Source organism: Acartia tonsa, chromosome 11 (assembly GCF_053477335.1).
Source record: "Acartia tonsa isolate MP-2025a chromosome 11, ASM5347733v1, whole genome shotgun sequence".
In the NCBI taxonomy this organism is placed as follows: Eukaryota; Metazoa; Arthropoda; class Copepoda; order Calanoida; family Acartiidae; genus Acartia; species Acartia tonsa.
In genome coordinates this window covers 17649701-17677234 of record NC_137270.1, presented here as the reverse complement: position 1 = coordinate 17677234, position 27534 = coordinate 17649701, and the positions used below count along the sequence as shown (strand labels likewise).

Genomic DNA, 27534 nt, shown 5'->3' with positions numbered 1-27534 from the left:
GCTTGGTTGGGTGGTTTGTTGGTATTTATGAAAACAGTTTCTGAAATGAGTTGCTTGTGTGGTCACTAGATTACGATTCACGGATGCTTCTGACAATTTTTAAAATGTAATGAATCACTTTTTCATTGTTTTTTCTTTTTCTTTTTTTTGTGTCAATCTTCTTCTCTCTCTGTGTGTTCTAAATATGTCTTTTTCATGGTTTTAAATCACATTTTTCACAAGTTTGATTTAGAGATAATATTCTTCAAAATGGATTTGTTATAGTTGTGTGCTGATCAAATGATGGACCTTATTTTAAAAATAACTTTTTTTAAAGGGTTTTATAGCGATATTTTTGTGTATTTTTTGGTAGATTTTTGAAGAAAAAAGAGAGATAAAATGTTGTTTGAACATCGCAATAAAACCTTTGAAGGATATCTCATTTGATAATTTAATCATTAATAATAATCAACAATATCATTAAAACAGATAAGAATGTCTAATATCATGTTTTAACTGGAGCTAATAAAATCAAAGTTATTAATTCTCAATAATGAGTTTTCTAAAGGAACCAAACAAATGTAATACATGAATTCCCTAAAATAGTATGATTAATGATTATAAACTGCCAAATACAGTAAAAAAAATTGAAAATATATTATATCCTAGACATTTTTAAAAAGATAAGCTGGATTTTGGTATTTCTAAACAAGAGTGCCAAAATTAAACTTCAATAAAAAGGTTACTGTAAAGTGATTAATTGAAATAAATTACCAGGGGTGTACATTTTGCACAAGATTTTTTTCTCCAGCCGAAAAATGAATATTTAAGTTTTTGCCCTCACGTTTTTTTTTTATAATAGCTTTTTTACATTATAAATAGCTTCTTAGAGCTTAAAGGAATCAGTGAAGTTATTCGTAACTGATAAATTAGGTGTAAATAAGCTTTTCACTTTATTTCTTAATTCCCCTGCTCCCCCCCCCCCCCTCCTTACCAGGGGAACTCAAGTAGAATATACACCCCTGTAAATAACTATTTAGCACATTTTGTAAAAAATTCCTCTATCCCACTAATCTTTTAGATGTCTTGTCCCTTTATTAAATGAGGAGATTGAAATGAAAAAAACGAAAATCTATCAAAGGGGTATTCATAATATTTATTAAAGCTTGGAAAGAATAAAATTTTTTTTTAAGTGAATGAAATCATTTTTATGTTTATATAAAGAATACAAGATAAATAATAATAAAGACTTTTAAAATGTTGCATATTATACATTACTTTACTAATATGAAAGTATGAAAACATAAGTTCTAAATATTTTAATATTTCTAAATAAATCAGAATAACATGGTTTTAGATTTTGTATTTTTTAGTTGATTAGATAAAAAACTTAGGCAAATTACTACGAAACTAAACGAATTAATAAAAAAATGTGCAGATTTTAAAAAATCTTTAAGCCACCAAAATGTAACAAGTAATGAAGAAAATATTGTGTTAAATGATCAGTTTTTATTCTTATTTATAAATGGTATAAAATTTGTCTATGATACTAGAAAATGACAGATTACAACAATAACAAGGACTAAGATCAAAACGGGAGTATGCACGAACAAGAGCAAGTGATTCTAAGCACCTTCCAACAGAGATTCTAAATGTTTTTTTGGTGAATATACTGGGGTTAGGTGTAATATCATTATTTCAAATTAAAAAAGTAAGTTACACCATGGTTTTATATGAAAAAACTTTAAAATTATAGGCATTTTTTGACTATGTATCATCTAATATTTGTTGAGTTCAAACTGCTGTGACTCAAAATAAAATTTTTTAACAAGAAATGTTAATTAGAAAAATAAAGGGATGGTAACTTGTAATATTGTAAACAGTTTTAAAAGTGTACTTTCGTAATTTACAGCATTAGAATGTGTTTTGACGTGTTATTTATTTGAAATTTTGAACTCAACAAAACATTTAATGACATTTCAAAGTTTTTTCACATAAAACCATGGTGAAACTTAATTTTTTAAATTGATATAATGAAATTCCACATAACCCTAGTATATTCACCAAAAAAAACACATTTAGAATCACTGCTGGAAGGTGCTAAAATCACTAGCTTTCGTTGGTGCATAGTCCCCTTCGTAATTTCATAATTTAAATTTTATATGCTTTTTTTCTCATAAGCAATTTACGTCGAAATCAAACAGTATTAATATTTTTTATACTTTCAACTGTGGTTTTAACTAAGGGGGGGGGGGGGTTAATGCAACCATCTCGTAATCAATGTATAAATGGCACTTAGAATTCGAATTTTGATCTAAAATTCTGCATGAGTAATCCTTGGTAGGTCTATTTTCCCTAAATCGAACAAAAAGTTGGAAAAATAACGGCTAACAGCTGGCGGCTCAGCAGTTTAGCCATTTTTTGGGCTATATTCAATGCAAATCATCACGAAACCTATCTCCACATAATACTATTTTCTGCTCCAAAATGTTTTCAAACGGTTCTAGCCGGTAGTTGCTGGTACTAGAAATCTGAAAATGTTGTTTTTGAAGCATTTCACATGATTTAAAGCAAAAATATGTTTCAAAAAGTTGATTCCTACGTAATTTATGACAGATTTGCCCTAAAAATAGCCAAAAAACGGCTACACGGCTGAGCCGTTAGCCGTTACTTTTTCAACTTTTTTGTTCGATTTAGGGAAAATAGACCTACCAAGGATTACTCATGCAGAATTTTTGGTCAAAATTCGAATTCTAAGTGCCAATTATACATTGATTACGAGATGGTTGCATTAAACCCCCCCCCCCCCCCCCTTTTGTTGAAAAAAGAACATAACTTTGAAACTAAAAGTAAAACAGACCAGAAAAGATCAAAGAATAATTAGCAGGTAAAAAAGAACGGGAAATCAAACAATTTATGAAATTTTTGTTGTTGTTGCAAAGATGTACTTCAATCTTTGTCTATTCTGTTTCACTAATTGATTTAAATAATATTTGTTCTTTTATGCTATGCTATTTAATTTTTTCTCGATTTCTCTACATATTTTCAACATCATCTTGTTTTTTATTGACAGTTGCGCCATCTATTTGTTTCCATTGGAGGTTGTACCATCCTTTTGTACAGGACTCAGCCTGCGGCCGCCTTGATATTTGCCACCGCGGCCTCCTCTATCATAGTAGCCGCCTCTGCCGCCCCTACCGCCTCCATGACCTGAAATAATGAAGGATAACAACCAGGGTTGGCAATCCGAATCCGGAATTCGTCCAATTTTTAAAACCAGAATCCGAATCCGCAATCCGTTATTCTAATAGCGGATTCGGATCGTTAATTGTTAGGCTAAAATTAGCATCTTGAGTTTTTTTGGTCCAAACAAATATTTTAATTTTTTAACAAAGTTAGGTTAGGTTTCGTAAGGGTTAGAAAATTGCCGCTGTAGGGTCTAGAAATAGGAGAAAAGCTAATGTGAAAATATAAAAAAACGCAGCTTTAGATTCTTCCTAGTACCCGATAAAATTTAGAATCCGCAATCCGTCAAAATAATAAAAATTTGGAATCCACGGATTAATCCATTTATTTTTGGGGCGGATTTTTGTATGAACATTGGACAGATTGCCAACCCTCTTAAGAACCTGCTAACCACTGAACCGTACAAACATTGATAAGGTAAGTGAGTTTGCCATCCCATTAATGAAGAAACAAAGGGATTTTCTTGTCTCCAGCAATAGATCTCAGGGAAGCTTTATAAATGGCCTGGGGTGGTTTTAGGCTATTTTCCTGACCTATCGCCAGCCAGTCGTCGCTAGAGGCTAGGGTCGAAGAAAATAGTTTTTTAAATAAAATAGTAATATGTATATAATATAAAATCAAACGCTTTTCCCAACCCCTACGAGGAGCTCTAATCCTACCTAACCAAGTACACCAAAATGCTTTTTTTCAACGGTTCATATACAGTATGAGTGAAACAACTGGCGATTAAAAATAAAATTACCTCTATTATCTTCTCCATCCCTATCATTGCCACGTCTCCGGTCATCCCCCCTGTGTTCTCCCCTCTGCTCGCCACCAGCTCCACCTCGACGATACTCGCCAGTGTCATCACGATGGTGGTTGTTATTGTAATAATGGTCCCCTCCGCCGCCCCCTCCCCTTCTATGGGATGGAGGGTGTCCACCGTGGTGCGGGTGAGAGTCGTGTCTATCACTTCGTCCGTTCTGAACAAACAGATAAGTTTGGGTGAGGTTGGAGATGAGAATTTCGGAAATATGAGATTTGCATAGGAAAGAGACAAATAGGAAATAGTTCTCTACTTCCAAGTTATACTAGAAGGTTATAGATTTGCTATTCTTAAGAAAGATTTAAAATCTCGAGAATGTTATCCACATTATTTTATGCCTTAATTGTCATCATTTTTTTTTATTATTTTGTTATACATTAGGATAGGTATAATAAAAGTTTAATTGTATTTTTTTTAGCCGTGAAAATAGTCTTTACAGTATTTGAAGAAAGTTGCCAAATTGGTGGTCCGACATAACATAAAGTAAAAAATGGAAGGGTAGCATTTTCATCGCTAAGGTCTGCACGTCTGTCTTACCTGGTGTGGTTTTCTTCCCTCCTCTTCCTCTTGTCTTTTCTCGTAATGAGAGAAATCATCAAATATTGACGTATTGTGTTTGTAGGAGACGAGAATTTTCAACACAGCTTTTCCCTTCTCATGGGGCACTTCCTACAGATAAAAGAGTTGTTAAAGTCGTCTTAAAATATTTCATTCCTCCCCTAGTTTTTTCCCCCAGAAAGAGGGGAAAAAATGTTTGCAGTAATCCTTATTTTTTTTATTACCAATTCCACATATTTTTCTAGTTTTTCCCCCCAAGGACAGGCTAAAAAATGTTTTCAGATTTTATCCCCCGTTTATGCAGGATCAACCGTGCATGCAGAATATACACCCCTGATTCCAAGTATATTTTCCTTGCAATTAAAGAATTATGAAAAAATATATTAATTCACCTTCCAAAATATTGTGTGTATGTTCATTAAGACCTCTTTAATGCCTTTTTCGATCGTCTTGTAATTTTTCTTATAGTTTTTTTTTGGTTATGGGTTCTGGGTAGGCTTTTGCCTATTTGCGTGGAATTGACAGGATGTTGATGGGAAGCGAATAAAAAACCCTAAGATTGGAAAGGAACCTCTCAAGTTGCAACTTTAAAATAAATAGGAAAAGAGATGAAGTTTGAAGGAGCTGGGCAATGATCTCTAGCAAGGCCAAAAAGTTGAAACAGGTTTTCTCGTATTCATTCGAAACCGATTAATATCCGTTGGATAAGAACTGCTTCTCAAAAAAATATGTCTAGCATCGTATTATATCCAGTTTTCTACGAATATAAAAATGTACAATCATAAGAGTAAAACCATTTTTTTTTAGCTCGTGCCTTCGGCACCTCAGGGCTAAAAAACGTGTTTTAATCTTATAATTGTACATTCTATATCCGCGGAAAGCCGTTTATAGTACGATGCGAGAAATAACTATTCTCGTATTCATTCGAAACCGATTATTATCCATTGGATAAGAACTGGTTCTCAAAAAAATATGTCTAGCATCGTATTATATCCAGTTTTCTACGAATATAAAAATGTACAATCATAAGATTAAAACCAGTTTTATTGACCAGTTCCTTCGACATCTCAGCTTTACTACTATTGGACAAAATCGTTCCAAACTTTTCTATACCTGTGTATCTCTGCTGTTAGTGACGGGTTTGTTCTCGTTGTTTTCTAGTTTAATATGCCTCAACTGCTGGTTAGGAACATCTTTCACGTAGATCCATTTCACCTGGAACTTTCCTGAAAAGATAAAATGATAGTTAGATTCCTTGCTAACCAGGATAGTGAATATAAATTTTAACAAATATACTGTATTTAAAAAGCTTTTCTATAATTAGGGTAAGTCCGTTCGTCCGTTACTGATAGCTTTTAACGCTGATTGATACATGTTCGAATTGTCCTATCGATTTCAAACTTTGCATGATGTCCATTTTAAGCATGTTGATTTTCTAACTTTTTTAATAATGTAATCATCCGATTGATCTAATTTTTGGAGTATTGATTCTTATTACATAAAGGTACAATATTATAAGCGAAGCATCTCTTTAATCAAGTTCTAAAAATGTCAGAATTCTGTGTTTTGGAAGTTTTGCAACAAATTTTTGTAATATTTTGTCAAAACTTATATATTTATATTTTGTATATTAATTCTGACACTCTACACGAGTTATTGTTCGTCTGTCTTACAGTTTTAGAGCTTCGCTTTTATGAATGTTGTCATCCTTGTTCTATATAAAATAAGTAAAGAAATAAAACGGTGGGGTAGAAATAAAAAGGTAAAACTACACCCCCAAATTATAAAAAATAAAGTATGGAAAAAGTGTAGGGCAGGGAAATATCCTGTGATGAAAGTGGACATAGGACGGTAAACTACTCTGGTAACCAAAGTATTATAAAAATATTATCTTATTTGTCAGCTCAAACTTTGGGTGTTTTTAATGATTTTTTATGAGTTGTTTCCAAACTAGTACCTATTAATAAACTTTTAAAAGTAAAGAATGAGTAATTTTGATTAATATTCTTGAGGATGTACAATAATCTTTCTTCATTGTCCTATCCCATAATATGATAATATCCCAAGGGATTCTAAATACAAAAACATTAGGTACCTTTCCATTTATCCTGAGCCCAAACTTTGGCGGTGGTGCTGTAATCCACTCCACTCAACATCTGTGCCATGCCACAGAAATGGCCGGACCCATTCACCGAGTAGAACAGGTAGACAGGACCCTTCCCCTCGCGTTCCCTGAAGGCAGCGTCCAACCGTTTGTTGCCGTGCTCTGTAGAACACCAGATTTCGTATTTGATACTCCTGGGCGTCAGTAATGCATTAATTACACTATCTAGGAAACCTACTGACCAACATAGAAAAAAAAAGGGGGGGGGGTTGCGTTAAGAATACCCGTAAAGTTATGTGTTTATTGTTTTAAGACTTTAAAGCAAGATTAGAACTATAATATTATACATGGCAGTTACTTTAATGAAGTACAATGTGGAATCATTTCTGAGGAAACGGCAGCAACTGCAACTCACGCCGATTTTTTATGTGTTGTTTTCCCCAAATTGAAAACATCACAATTGTAAATTATTCATATAAAAATAGATTTCAAGCTTTTGCACCCCTAACTCTGTCAGTGTCCAAATTCAAGTAACATAACAGAAAAAGATTTAAAATGAGAAAAATCCTAGAATAATTATGATTAACAAAGGTTTACCATACGCCAAGAACAAGTGCCAAGAAATGAGTAAGCATAATACCATGAGTACCAGTATAATTTACAGTCCAATGTCCCCTCCAACCTTAATGAATGTAGGTATCCTTGTTATATTTCAATGCATTTTTGCCTGTGAATATCGTCCTCTGAATATGACTTAACCACAAAGAATCTGGCCCCCACGGGGTTCAGGTCAAACTCGCGCGGATTGTAATTATTTGTAGATTTTAGTTCGTCCAGTACATGACAGGGGGCGGCAGGGGTACTCGGGGCAGCAGCCACAGAGGAGGGAGGGGGGTGAGAGGTTTGTATAGGGGTCAGGTGGTGAGGAATAACACCTAAAATAAAAATCAATATTTTGAACAATTCTCAAATAAAAGTAATTGCTTGTTTGAATGTCTGTCTGTGTGTAGCGCTAACCGATGACCTTTACAGAGAAACTTCTCAGAGGTCTAATTTTACGGAGGCTAACTCCAACCAAACAAAAGAAAATTGAAAAGATATCACCAATTTTTTAAACCTTTTTCTACTACTAGCGGCTACGCCCCTAGAGGCCTCTAGTGGCACTTTAGATGTTTTTGTTTGTTAAAGTCTCTACGTTACTTCTTTATGTTACGATACCTCTTTATGTTACGTTGAAGTCTCCCATAAATTTTAAAAATTTTCGATTTTTTTGTCATTACTCTTGGGAGGGTGGTTGTACCCTCCTCCAAAATAGTTATAAACCTTCCCAGAACCCATGAGAATCTACCATGTTAAGGAGAACCCGATCGGTTCAGCGGTTAGCGCGATCCTTCGGTACAGACACACAGACAAACAAACAGACAGAGGTGTGGTAATTTTTTATTGGAAGGGTAGAGATACCCCCCTAGTCTCCTAAAATAGTTAAAAACCTTTCTTGGACCTACAAGAAGCTTCACTGTAAAGTAGAACCATATCGGTTCAGCTGTTAGCTAGGGCCTTCGCTGCAGACCAAAAAAGCTTTATACTTTATATAAAAGGATAGAGTTTAATATTTGTACCGTTCATCACAGAATTATGACCAAGGGGTCCCGGCCTTCCACCGGGTGCTCCCCCCATCCAAGCACCACTTGCTGCGCCACCTCCACCCATGGCAACTCCTCCAACACCTGATATAAAGACATTGGACATTAAAAAAAAGTAGGTTATATCGGCTCTTTTACAATAGGTGACTTTTGAACTCCAAAACCCATCCAACTCCTTTCTAAATATCAGGTTTTCAGGGATCAACAAGGTACTTTGAATTAAATATCTATTAAACATTAGAAAAAAACAAAATATCTTAGTCAAATACCCTTCTAGTTCTATCCTAATTCAACTACAATTATTTTTTTAAAGAAACAACCAATTAAAGTTCCTAAAATTTCCCAGTGTTTTAGTATACTCATTAAAAAACAAGGTTATATAACTTTGGGTACCAAAGTCATTTACAGTCCAATAATTTCCCCACTGTATACTTTCCATATCCCCCCCCCCTCGCCCATTATCTATAATAAAAGTAGAATGATGTCTGAAGCTTAAGATCTCGGTAACCACTGAACCGATTGGATTCTACTCTTCAGGGTATATACCTACTGGCCCTGTAGTGGTTTTAGGCTATTTCCTTGGGGGGTGGGACATCCCAAACCCCCCAAAAAACCAAAATACCCCCCCCCATTTTTTTTTTGCAGAAGATTTGCTTGGTCCTTTTTATTTGAAGGAGATTTCCTTGGTCCTTTTACGAATTTCACCTTAATTTTTTTTATCACCTCTTGGGGCAAAACCCCTTGAGGCTAGGGGCGAAGCCGCTAGTTTAAGATAAGGAAGTGTTCAGCATTTTTACCATATACTTAAACTAGCCCTAGAGGCCTCTAGTGGCACTTTAAATGTTTTTTTTATTTCATGTCTATGTTGTGTTCAAGTCTCTACATAAAGTGAGAATATTAATTTTTTTAGTGATTTCTCTTGGGAAGGTGGTGGTACCCTCCCCCAAAATAGTTATAAACCTTCCCGGGACCTATGAGAAGCTACCCTGGAAAGGAGAACCTGATCGGTTCAGCGGTTAGTACAAACATACAAACACAAAGACAAACAGACAGACTTCCTGTTACTTTAGTGTAAGGAAAAAAGAGGGGGGGGGGCGGCCTAGATTTGTGAATCCTTTTCTTACCTGACATCATGCCTCTAGTGGCAGGAGGCATATGTCCATGCATGGTGGACACGGGTATGCTTCCCGGCAAAGGAGGCGGCATTCCCATAAGCGAGGAGGCGGGGGTGGGGATACCTCCCCCGTTTTGTTGGTGTCCACTGGTTGCTGTGTGATCCCATGTACCTATTTCTACGTTCGTGGGAGGCACACTGCAAGTAATAATCCATTTAAAATATTTTTTTTTAAAGGAAAGGAAATTCTACAACTTCAAATTATATTCTTCACTGAAAATGCAAACTATTATTGTGTGGCTTTATTAAACATAAAAGTAAAAGGATTTGCGTCTATTCTGTTTAAATTTTGCCAACGACTGGACCTTATATGAACCAACCAACCCGCCTTACAGCGTCTTAACTGGCAGATGCACAACATTATTAGCAAGAGTAAGGGGAATGCCTTGAACCATACAACAGGCGCAACTTATTACCATGCATAGAATTGCAGACAAAGGTCGTGCAATCGGGTTGGTTGTCTGCATTCGTTGAGATTTTAGTTTCTTAGTACCTACTATAAACGACGGTTAGCCTTTCGTTGTTATCAACCATCGCCAGTTAAATTTAATTGGACTAATTCCTTGTGGGAGGCTTGTTAGTGGCTGGTAATTGGGGCGGAGAAAGAACACCTGGTTTCTTCGGCTTGGTCGTTGTTGGCGGTTTTGCTGGCTGACTGGCAACACTGGCCCAGGACATCTTTTTAGGCTGACCGCTGCCGCCGCCAGATGACGCACTACCGGACTGGGTCAGCTTAGCACCTGTACAATTTACCAGTTGGAATTGGGTTTTTATCCGAAGGATATTTCAGCGATTTCCATTAAAGTGCCTAGTTGAGCACAGAAACTTCCAATTTTGACAACAAAAATTAGTAATAAATAAAGTGTTATAGGTAAAGGAAAAACTACCACCAAGCAAATTCCAATTTTTTTAAAGAGGGGGAGGGGTCAGTACTCTATAGGAACTTTGAGGAAAAGCGCCCTTTAGCTATTATAACTCTTTCTAAAACAGATTTAATGCTTTTTACGTTAAGTTAATTCAAATTAGGCTTTATACTGCCCCCACCGTATATTGGAAGCAATATTACATATAATTTTTTTTTACCTATCTCTTTCAAATAATCTTTGTCTTCTAGAAATTTCTTAGTTACTAAGTTGGACATTTTATTGACCATCTAGGATAATAAATCTATTTCTCGTATTCATTCGAAACCGATTAATATCCGGTGAATTAGAACCGGTTCTCAGCAATACGAAAAAAATATGTATAGCATCGTTTTCTACGAATATAAAATGTACAATCATAAGATTAAAATTAGTTTTTTTAGCCTTGGTTTACACTGGTTATAATCATTTAATTGTACATTTTATATTCGAGGAAAGCTGTTTATAATACTATGCGAGAAATAACTATTAGAATTGTCTACCTGAACTTGCTTGGTTTGAAGAGGCAGTATCATTATGGTGGGACTTTGTAGAATTATCTGCACCTTCGCTCTTGCTTTCTTGGAACTAGAGAAATACATAAATTTAACATGCACAATGAAGATTAAAGAGCTATCTTCATTGAATATTCCTAGTTCTGATATTCTTAATGTCCGTTTGACAGTTAGAAAAGTTATGGAGAAAACGTTTTTAAAGACAACTGTTTTTGTTGTTGTGAAGATTAGCATCCATTGAATAATTTACTTGGTCCGTCAGTTTCGATTTTTGTGAAAAGATTTTTATGAACAATGAAACCTTCACTACTTATGGATGATCTCATGTTTTTAATGCTTTTTCATGGGGTGTTAGGATAAGAAAATAATACCAATATTTAACAATTAAAATATGGTTTTTGTATGTTTCACCCCACATGGTTACCTTATTATCTAGCAAAAACGTTCAATAGGGGGGGGGGGAGGGGTGTGTTAAATTTCCCCCCCCCTATATGCAAAAGCTTAGACGCCCTTGTTATCTTGTGTATGATTATTAGTAGTCAGATATAAACCCTGCATGATCATGATTACCTTATTATCTTGTGTATGATTGTTAGTAGCCAGATGTAAACCCTGCATGATTATGATTACCTTATTATCTTGTGTATGATTATTAGTAGCCAGATGTAAACCCTGCATGATTATGATTACCTTATTATCTTGTGTATGATTATTAGTAGTCAGATATAAACCCTGCATGATTATGATTAACCATATTATCTTGTGTATGATTATTAGTAGCCAGATGTAAACCCTGCATGATTATGATTACCTTATTATCTTGTGTATGATTATTAGTAGCCAGATGTAAACCCTGCATGATTATGATTACCTTATTATCTTGTGTATGATTATTAGTAGCCAGATGTAAACCCTGCATGATTATGATTACCTTATTATCTTGTGTATGATTATTAGTAGCCAGATGTAAACCCTGCATGATTATGATCACCTTATTATCTTGTGTATGATTATTAGTAGCCAGATGTAAACCCTGCATGGCTTGTTCTGCAGCTGCTACTCTACCTCTACTCTCCTAAAATACAACAAAATATAGATTAAGGTCGTATATTTCATGACAGATACGCCTCTGGTTTCTTTTAAAAAGTCGCACGTCCATCTACTATTTTTCAATTATTAGGTAATATATTGAGAATTCTACTGTAATTATGATTAAAACTTATTTTTAGATTTAAGTCTTAATATGGTTTTAGGCTATTTTTTTTCTTTCATTATCCCTCTAATATAGGGCTCCTTGATGATAGGGATGCAACCGTTAGTTTGTAATAAGGAGATAAGAAATCAAATTCCTATTATAAAAGAAACTACCTACAATCTTTCAGTGAACCAAAAACCTTTACCTGAGTATAATGTTCCTGTCTGTAGTACTGTTGTTGCTCTGTTGTTGCCACCTGTTGCCTCTGTGGCTGGCCCCACTGATGTGGCGTATGTTCCACGGCTCCGGCCACTGTAGTCACAGCCGCACCGTGACCCTGTTGAGCTGCCGCGGCTGCGGGACCAGCCGCATGACCCTGTTGTTGAGCAGCTGCGCCCACAGCATGGCCTTGCTGCTGGGCAGCTGCCCTATTTGCGGCTGCGCCCCATTGGGAATACCCAGCGGCGGACCCAGTAAAGTCGAAACCATAACCTGAAAAAAATTTTAATTGAACCTTGCTTTCTATGTTACAAAACAAGGATGACAACATCCATAAAAGCGAAGCACTGAAACGGTAGGACAAACAGTTGTTGTTGTTGTTTGTAGCCATGATTCTCTGAAGTTAGGATTCAGATGCACACGGAGATTGGAGGTGAGAATCCTTTGGCCAATCATAGATTGGTAAGCTTCGCGCACAGCTGGGTGTATTCTATGATACGTTATAAGCTGACCCGCAATTCTCGTGGAAGCTACTCAATTATTACATCACCCTGGCCTAGAGTTTTGGCAGGTGTTCCATATTAAGCCACCCTAATTAATGGCGCTCTCATATGAATGAGGAGCATGGACGAGGGAAAGCATGATATAATTTGCTTGATATGTAGAATGTAGGACAAACAGACATTAACAATTGTATAGTGTCAGAACTGAATAATCATGATATAAATGTATAAGAGTCAAAGCAAAATTGTAAGTAAATTTGTTGGAAAACTGCTTGATACAGGATAATGTTTATGGACATACTTACATTTATAGGACTTGATTATAGAGTTGCTTCGCTTATTACATTATACTTTGTTGTTCCAGGAATCAATATACCAAAAATCAGATCAATCGGATGATTAGATCACATAAAAATTTGTTGTTAAAAAAGTAAAAAAATCATCATGTTTAAAATGGACGTACGGACATTTTGGTGATGATTATAGAGTTGCTACGCTTTCTAATTCGTGCCTAACTATTACAGGCATCACCATACAAAATTTGAAATCGATATGACAATTCTAACATGCCTAAATTAACGAAAAAAGCTATCCGTTACGGACGTACGGACGGACGGACCGACCCTAATTATAGAAAAGCTTCGCTTTTAAAAAGGTTGGTAATATACAACAAAAAAAAAGGTTTTATTAATAAAAACTGTAATATCATAGTCTTTTTTCTTTCCTCATAAACTTTGATGTGTTTAATTTCACTTGTTAAAATTCATAACCATAGACATTTTTTTTATAACAAAGACTATACAATTAGAGGGGTTTATTATAGCCGACTCGGCGTTATTTTTTTTAAACAAATTGCCAAAAATTGTAAGCTTGACTACCAATCAATGAAGCTGTGTTGTAACTTATTTATTTCTCTTCTAAATACTATTATTAGTGGTTTGATTTGATATGTGTAAGAATAAAAAAAATGTATGTTCATTCTAGTATTCCTTAATAGGCATATTTATTGGAGAAGGATAACAGTTAATCATTAACAGTCAACTAATTTTGAATTTTGATATCAACAAAGCTTTTGATTATCTTTTAAATTGCAATTAGTAATTATACCTGGTGCCTGTGTGAATGCTCCAAAGCCTCCAGCGCCAGCTCCAAACATGGTAGTATCAATTCCAAACTGGGCTGTCTCCTAAATTAGAAAATATTTATATATAGCTCTAGCTCCAAACATGATAGTATCAATTCCAAACTGAGCTGTCTCCTACATATTAGAAATAGTTATATATACAGCTCTAGCTCCAAACATGATAGTGCCAATTCCAAACTGAGCTGTCTCCTACATATTATAAAATACTTATATATAGCTCTAGCTCCAAACATGGTAGTATCAATTCCAAACTGAGCTGTCTCCTACATATTAGAAATAGTTAGGTATATATACAGCTCTAGCTCCAACCATGATGGTATCAATTCCAAACTGAGCTGTCTCCTACATATTAGAAAATAGTTATATATAGCTCTAGCTCCAAACATGGTAGTATCAATTCCAAACTGAGCAGTCTCCTACATATTATATATACTTATATTATATATAATATATATACAGCTCTAGCTCCAACCATGATGGTATCAATTCCAAACTGGGCTGTCTCCTACATATTAGAAAATAGTTATATATAGCTTTAGCTCCAAACATGGTAGTATCAATTCCAAACTGAGCTGTCTCCTGTATTTAACAAGGATGACAACATCCATAAAAACTAAGGTTTAAAATAAGATGGTAGAACAAACAAACATCAACACTTGTAAAGTGTCAGAACTTAATAAGCAGAATATCAATTTATAAAAATGAACAAAGTTGTGAAGGTATGTTGTTGAAAAATCTAAATACAGAATACTGTTTAAGGACATAATTTCATTTTAGGACTTAATTATTAAGAAGCTGCGCTCAAAAATTGCTACAAGGAATCATTGTTCCAAAACTTATACCTGTCCTGGCAACTGAGTTCCATACCCACTCAAAAAGGTCATGTGATCTCCGTTAGACCAGGTACCTAAAAATGCATTAGGATTATAACTTTATAAGTGAATAAGATTAGTTTTTTTTCTGAAATTATTGCCTTTTTAAAATGAGAAACAGAATTAATGCAATTTCAAAATCCTACTCAAGCAATAAAGACGATAAATTGAGGTATAAACAGTCCCAATGATTACAAACAAAATTCCGTAGAAAAAATTAGTAGATAAATAGTATAGAGTATATTTATTAATAAATATTTAATAAAAGCCCCCAAAGTTTTAAATCAACAAATAAAAGAACGTATTTAAGGGGGGAAACGGATGTGCCACCTTTTGAAACCAAAAGCAAAACGAGCATGCCAATATTTTTTAAAAATTGTAAGTGTCAAGTGAAAATATAAGGGAAATTTTTATGAAACAAGGATGACAACATCCATAAAAGCGAAGCTCTGAAATGAAAGAACAAACAAACATTAACACTTGTAGAAAGTCAGAACTGAAGAAATATTAAGTCTATACAAAATTGTAAGTACATTTGTTGCATAGCTGATTAAATACTAATTACTGTTTAAGGACATACTGACGTTTTTAGAACTTGATTATTGAGATGCTTCGCCTACAAAATTGTACCTTGTTGTAATAGGAATCAGTATTAAAAAATAGATGAATGGGTTAATTTTAGCATACAAAAATTTGTTGTCAAAAAGTAAAAAAAGAAAAAGAAAAAAACAGCATGTTTTAAATGAATGTATGGACTTTCTTGTAACGATTATAGAGTTGCTACGATTTCTAAGTTGTAACTAACTGTTAAAGGAGTTAGCATGCAATGTTTGGAATAGATATGACAATTCTAACCTGTTTAAATTTTTGAAAGAGCTAACTGTTATGGACGTACGGACGGACGGACAGACCCTAATTATAGAAAAGCTTTGTCTTTAGAAACTAATGGCAGGAAAATAATATGGTGCATAGCAAAGCTTTATCAAGAAATACGTTTAATAGATTTATCTAACATTTTCATCAGAAATTAAAGGTTTTGTTGTGAGATAAAAGAGAGAAAAACAGGACAGATTAATTTACATTAGTTGTAATGTTTAATATTATTTTAATTGAACTAATTAAGTAAATTTTAGAGTAGCTTTACTTTTTAAGAGTATATTCTTGTTGGAGGCAATAATTCTGTAAGCTGGGCTGGAGCAGGGGGTGTGCCGATCTGGGATGGAGAGACTGCAAAGGGTATGACAGGACATAGCATAGGTGGCACAATAAGGGTTATTTGGTTGTGCATAATTGAGGTCAGATTTGTGGTTGGTGTTACAGGGAGGTTGTCTAGTGCATGATTTGGTGGTATTGAGGTTGGATAATCATGCATATCTGTACCCTCCGACCTGTAACTCTGTTCTGGTGTGCAGGAACCTGAAAAGGAAGGCCTAGTGCCCTTTGATAAGGGTGTATTAGGCCTAGAATCTTGAAGTGTGTGTGTTGGCGGTGAGGGTTGTCTGTCTGTGTCCGGCTGTTCAGTTTCGTTCTTATCTCTATCGTTGGGCGGAGGTGGCAATTTGTCATACTTGTGATATGACAGATTTTGTTTTCTTCTATGCCTCCTTCTACGCCGCTTAGATTTGTTAGGAGTACTTAATGTATATTCTGTACTTTCATTAGATGTTGAATGTGCAAGTTCCAACACATGATTTCTAACAATGTTTTCCAGCTGCAAAAAATATTCAGATTTGAATTCTGTGTCATTTAGAGGAATTACAAAGCCTCTCTTGTATAATTCTACGCATTTTGCGTCAGTAAAGCTAGAATAACTGCTATTTGACGCAAGTTGAAGGGAATATAGGGGCCCTAACTTTTCATCAAATGTAGTACAAAGAAAATTGTTTAGACTATATGAGTAGATTTGACCTTCCTGTTTGAGCCTATTCAAAATGACAGAGAGACATTTCACTTGATGTCTCAGAATTGGGTAACTGTTTAGGCAGTATAGTATAGGAGGTGCATTACTGCCTAAGTTGTGCTTTGCTATAGCAACTCCTGCTTTTCGGCATTCAGGATTGTAAAAATAGATGTTAGCAGCATTAGTTTTAGTTTTTATCACTGTTTTCACTAATCTAGGTCCACCAAAGGCGTAGCCAATAGAGGTGATGCTAGTGTTTTTAAAAGATTTTAGGCTAGGTATGTGTGCTGAGCTGGCTACATCATATAAGAATGGAGTTAGAGTGTCACTATCAAGTGTTACAGGCTCTGAGGGAAGATCTAACTTATGTTAAAATATCTGGTTGTCATTGTAAACTCGGCTTCTTGTTCTATAATGGTATGTCTTAAGTGTGTGTTTTCGAGCTTCAACTGTTCCAGCTCTTTAGACAAACTGCTAGCCATTTTTATGTAGATTTGTTAGGGATCTCTTTTGCAAATAACTGTTAATGTATGGGGGAAGGATATGCGTTGAATGTAGAAAGGGTTGGGTGTGAATGTTGGATGAGGGAATGCGGGAATATCGAGTTGACCGGGTTAGAAAGTATTAAATTACAAGCTAAATGTAACATATAGATGTATTGAGTTTTTTAATTAACTGTTTTTTGTTGTAAAATAAGCACTTTTTACTTATGTTTTTGAAAAATTATTGTTCACTAAATAGCTTTTGTATATTAATTTTCACGTTTGGTCATTTTCTTGTCATTTTAAGTGTAGTATAGTCCTAAAGTGGGCTCTAGGAGCTAAGATATGTCACAAGAATATTATCATGTCTTTACAGGGGGAAAGACAAATTCACACTGTGCAGATAAACATTAGATAAATAGATAAAACAGCATTTATAAACCTATAGTGTCTACGTTTGTAAAAATGTTTGCAATAATAACTTTGCAACACATTTTTAACTAGATTCGAAGATAGGGATAATTATTCACTAAAACAAAATTGTGGAGTTTTTAACCACCCCTCTTGAGATGAAGATCCTATAGAATTTGGATATAATCACTATAATCATGTTATAGATTGAAAGCTTAAATATTTTTTTTTCATATAATCAATGTTTATCTTTTAATTAGTAGTTATAATGAAGTTGGCCTTTATTCTGGAAAATCCTGGCGAAAAAAGTAATAAAGAATTGTGCCTAGCTTTTCTGGCATGGTTCTAATTTATTTTTTTCTGAATAACGCTACCTCTCCCTAAGCCGAAACCCCTTTTTAGCCGAAGTAATTTTTAAGGGCGTTTCTGGTATAACTTTGGAATCTTTTAAGCGGTAAATTTCTTCTTTATAGCCGCGTGCTGGCGTAATTTGTAGCCTGACTCAAATTTTTTTAATCGAATTAAAATTTTTATGAGAAATTGAAAGTAAGCTTAGAAATTGTCAGGTTACAATTCTAAATGGTCGAAAAGTTCCTTGCTTTATGAATGTTTGTAATCGTCTTTAGTAGTGAAGCTATTCTATAATTTGCCATGTCCGTCTGCCCGTCCATCTGAAACGTTTAGGGGAAAACTTGATTTTCTCGGATCCTATTTAAGGTAGACGACTGAAATTTTCAGGGATTAAAAAAGTTCACATTTTTCACATGTAGGTTTTTAATTTAAACAAGCTTTTTAAAGATTTCAAAAAGTTGAAGGATATTTTTATTTTAAAATTTGCCTTTTTGAACCAGTCTACTATTCTAATATCAATTTTAAGTTGGTGTAAAATATTATTATATGGTCAAGCCCAATTACGAGTCGTACAACAACATACACAAAGAAACAAACAAGGAAATCAATATTAACAGCAGGGAATTTTTTTTTTGGTATAACTCACCAATATTAATGTCCATGTTAGCGACCTAAATTGACGACATTTTTTACCCTATCATATCATCCACATATATTCTATATCCATTCTTACGAGAAATTTCTCTAAAAATCACCAATACACATACATTGATAACAAACAAGGATGACAACATCCATAAAAGCGAAGCACTGAAACGGTAGGACAAACGGACATTAACACTTATATAGTGTCAGAACTAAATAATCAGAATATAAATATATAAGAGTCGAAGCAAAATTCTAAGTAAAAAAACTGTTGAAAAACTGCTTTATACAGGATAATGTTTATGGACATACCTACATTTTTAGGACCTGATTATAGAGTTGATTCGCTTATAACATTATACTTTATTCTCCCAGGAATCAATGTACCAAAAATCAGATCAATCGGATGATTTGATCATATAAAAATTTGTTGTTAAAAAGTAAAAAAATCAATATGTTTAAAACGGACGTACGGACATTTTGGTAATGATTATAGAGTTGCTACGCTTTCTAAATCGTACCTAACTATTAAAGGAATCACCATGCAAAATTTGAAATTGATAGGACAATTCTAACATGCCTAAATTAACGAAAAAAGCTATCCGTTACGGACGTACGTACGGACGGACGGACGGACGGACGGACGGACGGACCCTAATTATAGAAAAGCTTCGCTTTTAAAAACACGCAATGGGGGATAATATTTGGAATAATATTATTGTTAGGTCAAAAATATCCACTTCATATGGGATTTTACCCATAAAATAAACTCTGGTCTATTATCTTACGGATTTATGTTGAATATTATTATAACACCACAATCGATATATTATTACATGGATATTGCACCAGATTTTCATGTACTCTTATAAAGTGATGCTCGCAGCTGGCTAATATAATGATACCCCAATCCACACCCTTAACCCTATCATTTTCCCTCCTACTGTATGAACGGTCTGACCCAATAAATGATGTAAACATTGACAAGCTAAATTGAAGACAGATTTCCGCTGTTAATATATCCACGTATATCATATATCCATTTGTACCATACTGTAAAAAATACTTTTGTTCAATTTTCAATTATTTTAGATTTAATATTTAGAGTGGTCAGTCGGTCTGTGGTGCAAGAAAAAGAGTATGGGCGTGTGATATATAATTAAGAATATTGGACTAGAAAGATGCAGTAGATAGTTGCAGTGTTCATGCAATAATACTTAGAGGTATATTATTAGGAGCACAGCTACTCTGTTCGATAAAAAAGGTACAAGATTTTTAAAATGTATTTCAATGGATTATTTTTCTAAAACTCAATGAAAAGATGGTGAAAAATCAATGAAGGTTTAGTCTTTTTAGGGTTTTTTGGGATAAAGATATGGAACAATTGAAGATTTATTTTATACCCTTCATTGTCCTAAAACATTAACAGTATGCCTTAAATATAGACTTACAAATGGATAAATTTCCCTAAAAAATCACTATCAACTTTTTAAAAAAGTGTTTTCAAGAAATGGATTTAAATTACTTGGATCTTAAACCAGAACATCATGTACTTTAATAAAGGTTAACTTGTAGCTGATAACAGCAATTCCCCCCACTATCCCCATTCATTACATGATTCCCTACCCTCCTACTGGTTAAACTACCTAAATTGACGACAATTTTTCCCCTGTCATAGTGTCCATTCTACATCCCTTTCTTAAGAATGATGTTATATATGAGGTGAAATCTAGAATTTTCTTAAACTTGTGACTTTAAAAGGCTTTACTTTGATGTATAGCAAAAATTGTCCAAAAGTTTTGTTGTTTTTGAAGGGCACCTAAATGTATATCTTGACTGATTACTGTATGGCTCTAATAAGAAACTAATTGTTTATATTACAAAAACCTGGTCTCATAGTAGTCAGGAAGGAAGGGACAATAGGAGCTCGATTAATTCACAACCCCCATTCTTCGCTATAATTTAACAAAGACAGAATTTGACACATAGACACATCCTTGCATACTAGTTTAAAACAGGGAGGGAGGACACATTACGCTGTTTATTGCACTAGTTCCCAAAGTTTTATAGTAACCTTTTCTTATTCTGTGGCTTAACACCTTTGCATTGAATTTTATTGAATTTTAAATGGTTGGTTCATTAGTTTTAACTACAAATTATAATTTACAAAAGGGGTAATTTTGTGTATCATCATTCGCGATGTAAATCAATTTATCGACTATTGTCTTATCCCTTAAGATCCCTGAGTTTAAAATCATTAACTTCATAGAAAATGAGTGTGTGTGTATGTGTAGGTGTTTGTCCAAGTATTTGTTCAAAAAAAACTAAAACAAATTTTTATTTTGTTTTAAAAATACATTAAATTTGTATCGGACAAAAACAAAGCTTTACAAAAATGTAAAATTAATTAGCAGCAAAAGTGAAACATGGATAAAACTACTGAAATTCCATCAGTATGATTAAAGATAGTTCATGTTACTTATAGATAATTCTATTAAACTTTTAGTATGTCTTTTTAAGAAGCAATGATATAGTAAAAAATCTATTTTCTTCCAATTTTCCCGTTAAAATTTAATAAAAAGTTTATTTGTTCAAGAACCATACAAAAAGTTTTGGCCTAAAAATAATCCAGCAATGAAACTGATGCCCAAAAAAATGACGTCATACTTGCCATCCATTTGTCAATTTAAATGTATACTGCCTATCATTGGTCATTATTATTGTATTATGTTTATTTTTTCAGTTTCACCATCAACAAATAGACGTTTCCTCATTATAGAGTAGCTTAGAATAAGACACTATTTTAATTATTCTTGATATTTTGTATGAACACTATTTTTGCAAAATTTTTGAGTGCAATGAAAAATAGCCACTCAGTCAAAATAAGCAGATTTTGATTAATAACAATTTTAATTATTAGATCTTGGTGTTTAAGCAGGGATAGAAAACTGCAATGAAAACCTTTTCTGTTGTTTGAGCGCTTAATTTTCGTTTTTGGTAAAAGATTATCCAAAAGCTATGTAGTTTATGACTACGAATTGCCTATTGAAAAAAAGCCACTTAACTTTGATGCAAATGTCGAACTCTATTTTTAAGTACCTTCATTATTGCACTAGATTAATTCTAACTTTGTGATTTTATTTTACGTTTGTAGCAAGGTCAGGTTATAATTACAAAAACAAGGATGACAACATCCATAAAAGCGAAGCACTGAAACGGTAGGACAAACGGACATTAATACTTGTATAGTGTCTGAACTGAATAATCAGAATATAAAAGTATAAGATTCGAAGCAAAATTGTAAGTAAATTTGTTGAAAAACTGCTTGATACAGGATAATGTTTATGGACATACTTACATCTTTAGGGCTTGATTATAGAGTTGCTTCGCTTAAAATATTGTTCTTTGTTGTCCCAGGAATCAATATACCAAATATCAGATCAAACGGATAATTAGATCATATAAAAATTCGTTGTTAAAAAAGTAGAAAAATCAACATGTTTAAAATGGACGTACGGACATTCTGGTAATGATTATAGAGTTGCTACGCTTTCTAAATCGTACCTAATTATTACAGGAATTACCATGCAAAATTTGAAATTGATAGGACAATTCTAACATGCTTAAATTAACGAATAAAAGCTATTTAAAAAAAATAAAAAAATCAACATGTTTAAAATGGACATACGGACATTTGGGTAATGATTATAGAGTTGCTACGCTTTCTAAATCGTACTTAACTACTACAGAAATCACCATGCAAAGTTTGAAATCGATAGGACAATTCTAACATGCTTAAATTAACGAATAAAAGCTAACTATCTCGGACGGACGTACGGACGGACGGACGGACGGACCGACCCTAATTATAGAAAAGCTTCGCTTTTAAAAATAGTTTATCTCAGATAATTGAAAATTATCTATTGTGGCGAAAAAAGACAACAAAAAAATTCGTTTCTTCGCAGTTCCATATTGTTCTCCACAAAAGCAACTGCTGTGCCAAATTTTAGAGCTGTAACTCTTTTATGGGCTAAGATCATGCGCGTTTTACTAATGGTTTCAAAAAGTGGCACATACGCCCCCCCCCCCCCTTTATATTACATTGGGTACGAGTTTAATTTACAGATGTCCCCAAGTATTACCAACAGAAAGACATGACGGTTGCTGGACAGTGACACAATATTTCAAGTTTTCATGGAAATCTTCACAAAAATATCAGCCATATTAGATTCGGTAACTGCCGAGAAAGGTCCCAGGACAAACGCAGGAGTGACAAATGTCGTAGTGGACACTTCACCTAATCAAACCTATTCTAAACCATCTTAAAGGTTTTTCAAATGCCTCATCCCTGCAGGAGCTAATTTGTAAATTCAAATACAAACCTAACCTAATCTATATGGAAATACATAAGGGGGGGGTTTTTAATGCAACCATCTCGTAATCAGTGATTAAATGGTACTTAGAATTCGAATTTCGATCTGAAATTTTGCATGAGTAATCCTTGGTAGGTCTATTTTCCCTAAATCGAACAAAAAGTTGGAAAAGTAGCGGCTGGCAGCTCAGCCGTTTAGCCGTTTTTTGACTATTTTCAGGGCAAATTCATCATTAATTACGTAGGAATCAACTTTTAAAAACTTATTTTTGGTTTTATTCATGGTAAATGATAGCTATAACCATTTTTAAAATTTCTAGTACCAGCTGCTAAACGGCTAGAACCGGCTGAAAACGGCTGGGAGCTGCAAAGAGTATGAAGGGTAGATATGGCTTGTGACGTGTCTAGGGGTAGGTTTTTATGGCTGCTGAGCTCAAAAATACTTCCAAAAATAGTGGCCGCCCATCCATATGGCAGCTGGGTAACAGCTGCAGCTCAGCTGGGAGCGGCCAAGAGTAGAATAAGTAGATAAGGCTTGTGACGTGTCTAGGGGTAGGTTTTTATGGGTGTTGAGCTCAAAAATACTACCAAAAATAATGGCAGCCCATCCATATGGCAGCTGGGTAACAGCTGCAGCTCAGCTGGGAGCGGACAAGAGAAGAATGAACACATAGGGCTTGTGACGTGTCTAGGGGTAGGTTTTTATGGGTGCTGAACTCAAAAATATTACTAAAAATAGTGGCGGCTCATCCATATGGCAGCTGGGTAACAGCTGCAGCTCAGCTGGGAGTGGCCAAGAGTAGAATGAGTACATAGGGCTTGTGACATGTCTAGGGTTAGGTTATTATGGGTGCTGAGCTCAAAAATGCTACCTAAAATAGTGGCAGCCCATCCATATGGCAACTGGGTAACAGCTGCAGCTCAGCTGTGAGACCAAGAGTAGAATGAGTACATAGGGCGTGTGACGTGTCTAGAGGTAGGTTTTTATGGGTGCTGACCACAAAAATACTACCAAAAATAGTGGCGGCCAATCCATATGGCAGCTGGGTAACAGCTGTAGCTCTGCTGGGAGTGGCCAAGAGTAGAATGAGAAGATAGGGCTTGTGATGTGTCTAGGGGTAGGTTTTTATGAATGCTGAGCTCAAAATTACTACCAAAAATAGTGGTGGTCCATCCATATGGTTGCTGGGTAACAGGGGTAGTTCTGAGCTCAAAAATACTACCAAAAATAGTGGCGGCCCATCCATATTGCAGCTTGGTAACAGCTGCAGCTCAGCTGGGAGCAGCCAAGAGTAAAATGAGTACATAGGGCTTGTGACGTGTGAAGAATATCACAAAATTTATTATTTCAGTAGAATTAAACTTCTCCCAATTAACATTATAACTTCATTTCATGGACATATTACTAGTAACAGTTTTTTAATTTCTAGATTTCACTGAAAACTACCAATAACGTCTGAAAATAGTTATCAACAGCCAAAAGTATATGTTGTAGATATAGCATGTAACATTTCTAGGGGTAGGTTTTTAACTTTTTATGGGGGTGTTGAGCTCAAAAACACTACCAAAAATAGTTGGGGCCCATCCATATGGCCGCTGGGTAACAGCTACAGCTGAGCAGCAGCCGTTACCTTGATGCCATATGGATGGGCCTTTCTATTTTTGGGGAGTATTGATAAGCTTGGCACCTATAAAAATTTACCCCACACATCACAAGCTTTGTCTTAAACTTTTACCTTTATCTGTTGGTAACTGTTCTCAGCCAATTTCAGCTGTTTAACAACTAAATCAATACTGAAATATTCAATATTTGGTTATCCTTCAATAGTCCCAAAAAGTGCTTATAGCTTAAACAACAGCTTACTGCACAGCTGCAGCTGTTACCCAGCAACCATATGGATGGGCATCCACTATTTTTGGTGTTTTTTTTAGAGCTTAGCACCCATTTAAACCTACCCCTTGACACGTCACATGCCCTATGTACCCATTTTACCCTTGGCTGCTTCCAGCTGTGCTGCAGCTGTTACAAAGCTGCAATATGGATGGGCCGCCACTATTTTTGGTAGTATTTTTGAGCTCAGAACTACCCCTGTTACCCAGCAACCATATGGATGGACCACCACTATTTTTGGTAGTAAATTTGAGCTCAGTATTCATAAAAACCTACCCCTAGACACATCACAAGCCCTATCTTCTCATTCTACCCTTGGCCACTCCCAGCTGAGCTGCAGCTGTTACCCGGCTGCCATATGGATGGGCTGCCTCTATTTTTGGTAGTTTTTTTTGAGCTTAGCACCCATATAAACCTACCCCTAGACACATCACAATCCCTATCTACTCATTCTACTCTTGGCCGCTCCCAGCTGAGCTGCAGCTGTTACCCAGCTGCCATATGGAAGGCCATTACTAATTTTGGTAGCATTTTTGAGCTCAGCACCCATAAAAACCTACCCCTAGACACGTCACAAGCCCTATGTACTCATTATATTCTTTGCCGCTTTCCGCTGAGCTGCAGCTGTTACCCAGCCGCCAAATGGATGGGCCGTCACTATTTTTGGTAGTATTTTTGAGCTTAGAACCCATAAAAACCTACCCCTAGACACGTCACAAGCCCAATCTACTCATTCTACTCTTGGCCGCTCCCAGCTGAGCTGCAGCTGTTACCGAGCTGCCATATGGATGGGCCGCCACTATTTTTGGTAGTATTTTTGAGCTCAGCACCCATAAAAACCTAACCCTAGACACGTCACAAGCCCTATCTACTCATTCTACTCTTGGCCGCTCCCAGCTGAGCTGCAGCTGTTACCCAGCTTCCATATGGATGGGCGGCCACTATTTTTGGTAGTATTTTTGAGCTCAGCAGCCATAAAAACCTACCCCTAGATACGTCACAAGCCATATCTACCCTTCATACTCTTGGCAGCTCCCAGCCGTTTTCAGCCGATTCTAGCCGTTTAGCAGCTGGTACTAGAAATTTAAAAAATAGTTATAGCTATCATTTACCATGAATTAAACCCAAAATATGTTTTTAAAAGTTGATTCCAACGTAATTAATGATGAATTTGCCCTGAAAATAGGCAAAAAACGGCTAAACGGCTGAGCTGCCAGCCGCCAGCCGTTACTTTTCCAACTTTTTGTTCGATTTAGGGAAAATAGACCTACCAAGGATTACTCATGAAAAATTTCAGATCGAAATTCGAATTCTAAGTGCCATTTAATCACTGATTACGAGATGGTTGCATTAAACCCCCCCCCCCCCTTAATTTACCATTTTAGACACTCCGAGGTTTGTCACTTCTGAATTTGTCCTGGAACCCTGAGAAAATCTAGTTTTCGCTCTAAACGTTCAGGCGAACGGACAAAGGTTATAAATAGTAGCTTTGCTGTAAAAATACTAGGTACCTTCTCCACCAACTCCAAATCCTGTGTAGTGATGGAACGGATTTTGCTGATATAGGCCGTAGAAATCAGAGGCTAGGTTGTAGCCGGGTGGTGCAGCCTAAAAATAGTAGGTAATTTTAATAGGTATAAAAAGGCGGAATAGGGGTAGTTGCACGAAGTGCATTTAAACTTGAATTTAATGAACTGCATATTTTTTTCTGTTCAAAAGTTTAAACTATATCTATATGACATATATTTGAAAATATCAAGACTTGAAAATCATGTTTTTTTGGATATATATGGGTGTCCTGCTTCCACAAAAACAGCATGATGCCAATTTTGGTGGTGCCTAATTGATTGCACTTCATGTAACTATCCCTATAGATTTGTTTTGGAGATCAACAATTATTTAGGAAAGGACTGACTTGAATGTTACAAGATAAGGTTCAATATTGTTTGTTTAGGTTAACTTTACACAGAATTTTGGTTTTGCAAGGGTAGTCCTCCCGCAGGGGGCAAAACTTAGTACCTTGTTCAAGAATGAAATTCCAGTTAAAATGTAGGGGGACAAAGTGTCTAAAAAAATCAGCCATGCGACGTCATAAAAATGAGGGATTATCCATATCTTTTTTAGGGTTTTTCTTTCCCACTTCGCCTCTTACCTCCATCATTTTTAGGACGTCACATGGCCGATTTTGAGACACTTTGTCCCGCTACATCAAACTACCTGATGCTGTTGGTGTCTCCAAGAATCAAAATCCTGCGGTTGTTGTTGCTCCGGCGCGGCCGCTGCAGCCTGAACCGCAGCCGCTACAGCCGCACTCCTGTTTGCCGCTGCTGCGGCAGCCGCCTGCACAGCCGCTGCTGTTGCTGCGTTGCCAGATTTCCTCGGATCAGCTGTTGAGACAACCGCATGGTGTTGGCCTGCTAGGCCGCCTCCAGAATTTGACATTTTTTTTAGCTTTTTTTTCAGTCACAACAAAGATTTATTAACAAACACACGTTTATATTTTCTTATAACTATTTAAACACACACTAATCACTAATTTAGTTGGTGGTGATAGGATGTGTGTGTGTGTGTGTGTGTGCTGAGTTATGCGAGTTCACTGTGGACTCTTGAGTCACAAGCT

General features: G+C 35.4%; 1 protein-coding gene across 4 annotated transcripts; it reads right to left on the bottom strand.

The window, feature by feature from the left end:
• Positions 1–1122: 1122 nt before the first annotated feature.
• On the bottom strand, positions 1123–27451 carry Ythdf (YTH domain-containing family protein). 4 transcript variants are annotated; one of them, XR_013883948.1, is made up of 18 exons: positions 27132–27451; positions 26426–26522; positions 14833–14897; positions 14561–14569; positions 13954–14023; positions 12330–12616; positions 11921–12004; positions 10918–11002; positions 10077–10252; positions 9463–9652; positions 8315–8422; positions 7423–7630; positions 6687–6889; positions 5705–5817; positions 4571–4702; positions 3968–4190; positions 2928–3189; positions 1123–2219 (listed from the first exon to the last, which is right to left on the bottom strand). XR_013883948.1 is itself a non-coding variant. In XM_080176753.1 (16 exons), exons 1-16 carry the CDS (start codon positions 27354–27356, stop codon positions 3062–3064), a joined length of 2403 nt encoding a protein of 800 aa, XP_080032879.1. In that variant the 5' UTR covers positions 27357–27451; the 3' UTR covers positions 2902–3061. The 4 variants fall into 4 exon arrangements, 1 of the variants encoding a protein (XP_080032879.1); XR_013883946.1 differs by lacking the exon at positions 14561–14569 and having other exon boundaries at positions 13954–14032; XR_013883947.1 differs by lacking the exon at positions 14561–14569 and having other exon boundaries at positions 2127–2822; positions 13954–14032.
• Between the last annotated feature and the right edge of the window lie 83 nt (positions 27452–27534).

Bases quoted from the DNA above. Each gene is read 5' to 3' on its own strand.
- Ythdf (XM_080176753.1), bottom strand. From the start codon at position 27,356: ATGTCAAATTCTGGAGGCGGCCTAGCAGGCCAACACCATGCGGTTGTC. The intron at 14,033-14,832 runs GTATAAGTTTTG...TTTCTAATTTAG, and splicing joins GAACTCAGTTGCCAGGACAG to GAGACAGCCCAGTTTGGAAT. The intron at 8,423-9,462 runs GTAAGAAAAGGA...TCTTTATATCAG, and splicing joins CACTAGAGGCATGATGTCAG to GTGTTGGAGGAGTTGCCATG.